The sequence below is a fragment of the Phoca vitulina genome, unplaced genomic scaffold, assembly GCF_004348235.1.
Source record: "Phoca vitulina isolate PV1807 unplaced genomic scaffold, GSC_HSeal_1.0 scaffold1622, whole genome shotgun sequence".
Lineage (NCBI taxonomy): Eukaryota > Metazoa > Chordata > Mammalia > Carnivora > Phocidae > Phoca > Phoca vitulina.
Window position 1 is genome coordinate 1 of NW_022591309.1, and position 7112 is coordinate 7112.

Here is a 7112-nt window from a genome sequence, read left to right on the forward strand (position 1 = left end):
GGATGATGCTCTGACATCTAAATGTATGTGTTCTCCATCCAGAATGTTCTTTTACCCAGTAAAATTCCTCCTGGCAGAGTTCACCACAGTGCCCAGTTGTCCAAAATATGAGGATAAAATTTCAGACGCTGAGGAACTGTATTTCAGAACCAAGAAAATTTCACAGGCAACACCATACAAACTTAGGAGACCAGGAAATCAGGGACAGCCAAGGGTTTCCCACACTCCCAGACTAAGGAGGAGCTACAAGAGGGAGACAAAGACAGGAAATTAAGGAAGGGGGTCTGATGTTGTGGGATGTTCAAACAGGCCTAGGGTCTGCCTACAGACTCCAGGCTGAGGGCCCAAAGCCTGAGATACAGTCCCCTTGAAGGACTGGGAACCAAAGGTTTTCCCCACCCTCTCTCTATACAGCACTGCTGAATAGCAATCTCAAAACACCCTTCTATTCCCAGTACACATGCCCCTGAAAGGCAAAAGTGGAAATGAGGATATGGTAGAGGCATGGGAATAGGCAGAGGGCTTGAGACAGCCCATGCTCCTGCCTGGAGTCCCAGATGCAAAAGAGCAGCCGATGTTCCCATCATGACAGGTCACTCAGCACATGAAATGGGATGCAAGCTGGAGAAGGCCTGCAGTCAGGACGAAGGGGAGCCTCAGATCAGATCTGTGTGGACTGAGTAGGGAAGGAGAGGCGAAGGAAGGAAGAATACGCCTTACAAAGAGCCCTTCATGTGCTCCCCAAGGTTGAACCAGTAAAGGGCCCTAGGGGGGCAGAGAACAGCATGTCTGGGTCATGTTAAATATTGCCCTTGTCGCTACAAGAGCAGCAGAACCACCGAGGAGGGCAGGAAACACACACATACAAAGAAGAGAGTGAAGGAGAGGGAGAACAACGAGTTCCTTTGAGAGCCCATGAGAAATCAACTCTTCTTTTCCAACCACCTCTCCTATCCGGGGGGAATGTCCCAAATGACATTTCAGGAAGTCACTTTCTCTCTGCCATCTGCCCCTTACTTGTGTTAACATCTTTCACGCCTTCCCACCCACCTGGGTTTTGTTGCTAGTTTTACCCCACTCTTAGCATTTCAGAGCAAGCACTCTCCACAGTGGAGATAATATTCAGCTCAGAAAGAGATTCCTGCTGATATGGAAAACAGCAGATGATGTCCTGGGGTGTTCCCAGCCCTCTGTCAGCTGAGACCAAGGACATGCATTACAGGCGGGTCTAGAATGGCATTTCACACATTTGTTCAGGGACACTCTTCCAAATGCTTGAATGTTTGACATATACAACGACCAAATCAAAATTACAGGTGTAAAACCAGGCAATGTGGTATTTTAAAGTTTTGACATAAGGTCTTGTTCCTTCTAGCACCACCACTACCTGCATGATCACCTGCGTTTAAAATCCAGATACCACATTGGGAAGCTTTTCATTTCTGAATCAGCAGGGCTTCAATTTCAGTCAAGCAGGAAAGGGGCTCCCAAGAAATCCCCAAGAAAAACACAAAGATACACCAGAGCAGTACCCGACCTCTGTAGGGAAACTATCCTCACCCAGGGAGACCAGGTTCCTGTAGTTCTCCACCATCACGTCCTTGTACAAGGCCCTCTGAGCAGGGTCCAGGCACTCCCACTCCTCCGGAGAGAATTCTATGGCCACGTCCCTGAAGGTCAACAGTTCCTGAAATGAAAGCACGTTTCACCAAGAGGCCATTAGGGAACTACTTATTTCATAAAAATGAGAGGAGGAGAGAGGTGTAAGGGTCAAATAGAAATGAGGGCTTCAATAGGTCCACAAAAGATCATTTTGAGCAAGTCCTATATCCCTGATTTGGATTTGTTACACTTTTCCATCACAGGATTTCCTTCAGCTAAACTGAGGATTTTACAATATTGTGCCAGATAAAATACACAAATGCAAAAACATTTACAAATGGTAAACTATATGCAAGTTCTAGATAGTATGTTGTACGCACCAAATGACAGCAAATTTCTGCATGAGCAGTGTCTTCAGGGTTGACAAAGTCTATAGTAGTGTTAATGAAAGGTGTACACTGCAAAATGGGAATCTCATAATAATAAAACCATCTGGAGTTCTGAACACTTCCCGTACGGTAAGCATTACTCTAATGCTTTACTAGTGGTAACCTGTATAAGGACATTGCATCCAATTAAATTAGTATTTGTTCCCATCTTACACAGGACCCAACTCTGTCACACACACTCTAATGAACATGCCTCTGGTCAAACAGATATAAATGGCAGAGCCTGCACCTGAACCAAGTGGTCAGGCTTTAGGATGGAACTCACAGTGCCACACAGTGAAGGAATGCATGCAACAATAAACGTGTGGTGACAGAGGGTTTGCTAATGAAAAAACCTGAAACAAGTTCAAGGCTGAAACATAAGCCTGGAGAAAAGGTCAATATATCTGCATGCACACGCACATGCACATACACCATATTCCTACTGCTATTATCTCATTTCCATGATGGTGTAGAAATAAATTTAAGGCCATGGAAAATGTCAGACATACTTCCAATGTTAAAATAAATAAAAGTTATTTATGAAATGTCGTCTTTTTTACACACCATGGGCTAGTGTTCACACACATGTGTGGACAGAAAACACATACATTGAAAATAACTGAAATCAAAACACCAGTTTCTAAATGACATCTTTTTTTTTTTAAGATTTTATTTATTTATTTGACAGAGAGAGACACAGCGAGAGAGGGAACACAAGCAGGGGGCGTGGGAGAGGGAGAAGCAGGCTTCCCGCTGAGCAGGGAGCCTGATGTGGGCCTCGATCCCAGGACCCTGGGATCATGACCTGAGCCGAAGGCAGACGCTTAACCGACTGAGCCACCCAGGCGTCCTTAAATGACATCTATTTTTACATAAATCTTTATTATCTATCATTTTTTACTCATGTGCATTTCTGGTACAAGAACATGTGCAAATTGTATTAGATGTAAATAAAACGGTCAATGTTATTCTACTTAGTCTGCTTACAAAAACAACCCTGTAAACACAATTTTTTTTTTCAATATGTTTTTAAAATTTATTTTTAATTGAAATATAATTGACACATAATGTTACATTAATTTCTGGTGTACAACATAGTGATTTGACAACTCTATACATTATTCTATGCTCACCACAAGTTAGCTACCATCCGTTACCATACAAAACTATTATAATACCATCAACTATTCCCTATGCTGTCCCTTTTATCTCTGTAAACACAATTTTTTAAAAAAGTATTTTATTTATTTGAGAAAGAGACAGAGAGAGTGAGAGAGAACATGAGCAGGGTGAGGGGCAGAGGGAGAAGCAGACTCCCCGCTGAGCAGGGAGCCCAATGCGGGCTCGATCCTGGGACTCTAGGCTCATGACCTGAGCCAAAGGCAGACGCCCCTAAACACAATTTTTTTTAAAGTAATCTCTACCAACATGGGGCTCAAACTCATGACTTCCAGATCATGATCTACCCACCAAACCAGCCATGCACCCCCTGCAAGATTTTTTTAAAACTAGAAACAAGTACTTTTGATCTCCATTAAATTGATACATGGAAGTGTATGAGCTGCAATCTGCAGGCAGACAGGGGCTGAGGGCAGGTCCTGGGGTGAGCATGAGCAAACATGCCAGGAGGGACACTTCAGAGTGTGAGGAGCCCGGCCACGTGGAGGTGAGGACACAGAGGACAGAACAAGGAACTGAGATATGACTTTACCTGAGAATGAGTCATTCCTGACTCTCTGGGCTTTCCTCTTCTCCCTCCTCTGGGCTTCTCTGCCAGGCAAGATGGGTCTTGAGACGTCAATCCTGAGTGTCAAATATATGCTGTTTAGAACTTGGTCAACATACACCGTCCTGTGCCACAACCACACACACAGGAAGATCCCCCCACCCCCACCCCTCTGCTGCCCACTGCCACAGGAGGGATTCAGGGACAGTGTACTGCTACATGGAGACCAGCAAGTGAGTGTTGTGACCTCTTCCTGCAGAACTCACTCCCCTCCTGGCGAAGCACACACATGAGCTGCAGCAGTGGGGATCTGGGCTGCACTAACCCCCCCTTTAAAGTCACAGACCCGCCCTGATAACACTCCATGTAGAGAACAACCCCCCTCACCTCTCTCGAGATCAGGGGCTGCTTTTAGTTCTCATTAATGGATGACCTGGAGTCCTGGTGCTCAATGCTGGATATAGATTAGAATCACCTGGGGCACTTTCAACACCACTGAGGCTGAGCCCCATAACCCCAAACACAAGAAGAGAAATCTCTGGGGACTGGGCACAGGAGGAATGTGCAAAATGCCTCAGCAATCCCATGGGAAGTCAGGGTGGAGCACCAGAGGAGACCAGCCCAGCACCCCACCCACCTGTGGCTCTGCTCCCTCCTAGGGCCCTGTCCCCTGTATCCAGACAGTGGAAAAGGAAGGAGCAGAGAGACCCACGCAGAGCAGGCATTACACGCCAGAGTGGGAGGCTGGTGTGAGGCTGGAATGGGACATGGCAGTGTCCCAATGGGCCATCAGAGATGGCCCCACGAGAAGGTGATATCACAACAAATACCTAGTGCACCACCTGCATTTGAAGAGTCAGAGAATTCTAGACAGAGGGACCACCCTTGGGAAAGCCCTGGGGCAGTGCTGACCCTGGCCTCAAGAACAGCAAAGACATCTGTGGGCCTCAATCCCAGTGAGGGAGGAGGAGACAAGCAGGGGATCAGGTCACAGAAATAGATCAGGAATGTCCAGTCATGGTCTTCAGACAATGTTCTCCTCCATCTCAAGTGAATTTTGGAAGCCCTGTAGTCTTTCACCCAGATTAAAGTCTTTTTTTTTTTTTTATTCTATCGTAAGTGAAAACACACACAAACAATATACTGTGTATTTTGAAAACATGCCAAGATGGTCACCTATGCCCCAGGAAGGATGGCACTGCTCTTAACTGGGAGGTGGAGGACTGGAGGGAACACAATTGGGGGAGTTCAGGAGGTCATGTTTGGACACCGTAAGGTGGAGATGCCTGTTAGATGTCCCAGCAGAGATGTAGAGTAGACAGCTTAGAACACAATTTGGCGTCTAGGGCAGAGGTCTGAGATGGAGCGTGAACCTGGAGACCTCGGGGTGTTTAAACCCTGAGATACGGTGATATGGAAAGTCACCAAGTGTAGACAGAAAAGAAGTCCAAGACTAGCCAATGGGGTACTCCTCCAATCAGAGAGTGTTGAGGAAAAATATGCAGAGGAAACTGAAGTTAACAAGGTGGAGAGGAGAAAACTGAAACACACACAGATGATAGGTAAGATACGTCAATACTGTAATGTCCGGAAAGCCATAAAAAAAAAAAATGTCTTCAAAGGAAGGAGTGTTCACTGTTCAACATGTTGCTGATCAGATGAAGAGAGTCAATTACCCAGTAGATTTAGAAAATTGGAGGGCATTACTGCCTCTGACAAGGGGAATGGAATGGTAGATCAAAGTCTGTCTGAGGGTCAAGAGTCAAATTCAAGCCCAACTGCAGAGTACAGACAAATTTTCAGTGTTCTGCATAGAAGAGCTCTTTGTATCTTTTCATTATTGTGAGTAATGCTATGAACATAGAGTACAAATACGTGTTCTGGTCCCTGTTTTCAACTTCTTTGTGAATATATACAGAAGTAAATTTGGTGAATTATATGGTAATTCTATGTTTAATTTTTAAAAGCTATTTTATGATGCAAATAATTATAAAATGCACGAGCCTTATAAACAGTAATTCTCTTTCTCATCTGTTCAACTCAAACAAGCAAATTTAAAGTTAAATACATTATGGAGACACAGGTCACTATATCACAACTGAATCACCCATGTCCCATTAACCACCACTCACCCAGATCTGCGTTCCCCTTCTTTCTCCCTCCGAAGGATTTGTCTATTAATCTGTTCATGTCTTTCTCTTTCCTGATTCACTCCCCTGTTTTCCCCTTTCCTGTGATTCCCGTCTCCTCCCTTGCTTTCTCCCCCTTTTCTCTCTTCCTTTCCCTACACCTACACTTTCCGGGGAGCTCCTGAGACCTATGTCACCTTCCCTTACTCTTTCAGCCCAAGCTTTCCGACTGCTCCGATCTCCATCAATGTCGGCCTCTCTCCCCGCCCCACGCCCATCTGTGTCCTGGGCTCTCCCAGGTCCGTTCCCTCTGCCCCGACTCACTGGCGCCCCCTCTGGCTAAGCTCTCGCACTGCTGTGTCTCTCCGGGCGGTCATCCCTGCCAATCGCAGGCTCACAACCATTTTCTCCCCGCTGTCTGCGTAAAGCACCTCGCCCTGTTGCCCCACTTCTGATAACCAGGGGCCCCGACTGTTCCGCTCCCCTTCTTCTGCAGCGCCTCCCTTTGTCCACATTTCGCTCTTTTCTTTTCTCCGCTTGCGACTTTCCTGAGTTCCTGTCTTCCGCTCTTACGGCCTCACTGGCAGGTCCCTCCGCATCCTCTATCCTGCCGTCTCTGTACGGACCGGCTCACGGATCTCTCCTCCGCCATCCTCCTTCTCCTGCTCCCCCCTCTCCCTCGTCGGCCGCTGTCCGGGCCTTCCTTCTGCAGTCACGGCTTCCACAAGGCCCCCCATCCTCGCGGGGGCAGGGGACCTGCTCCGTGACTCCCCGCGATCTTCCGCCCTAAATCCCGCTCCCGAAAGCCCGCACCGAGGAGGGTGCCGTTCCCGGGCATCGGTCCTCTCACTGTATGCGGGGCTGCACGGGGGGATCTCGGGAGGGCGGCGGGGTCTGCGCAATCCCAGGGCCAGGGCCAGACTCCGCGCCTCTATGGGCCGAGCCGGGCCAGGCTGCGGCGCGAGGCGCACACGCCCATCTCCCTGGACGCCCACGGCGCGGGTGGGAGCGGTGCCAGGGACGGCGTGGAGCAAGGAGACCACGCGGCAGGCGGCGTCTGAAGGCCCGCGGGCCGGGACACCACAGGCGGGGACCGACTCCGAAAAATGGGAACCTGAACGCACCGGGACCCCCGGGCCGGCAGCGCCGCTCGCAGGGCTCCGTGTGTCTCTCCGCGACACCCTACTTACCGCGGTGGGAGGCGGGGCTGAGGCGACTCTAATG

The 7112-nt window shown here is 48.2% G+C and overlaps 1 protein-coding gene across 1 annotated transcript; it reads right to left on the reverse strand.

Moving 5' to 3' along the window:
• Positions 1–1437: 1437 nt before the first annotated feature.
• On the reverse strand, positions 1438–7106 carry LOC116629594 (zinc finger protein 695-like). Its single transcript, XM_032399842.1, has 3 exons — positions 7079–7106; positions 3745–3836; positions 1438–1687 (listed from the first exon to the last, which is right to left on the reverse strand). The coding sequence occupies exons 2-3, from the start codon at positions 3757–3759 to the stop codon at positions 1469–1471; spliced, it is 234 nt and encodes a 77-aa protein (XP_032255733.1). The 5' UTR covers positions 3760–3836; positions 7079–7106; the 3' UTR covers positions 1438–1468.
• Between the last annotated feature and the right edge of the window lie 6 nt (positions 7107–7112).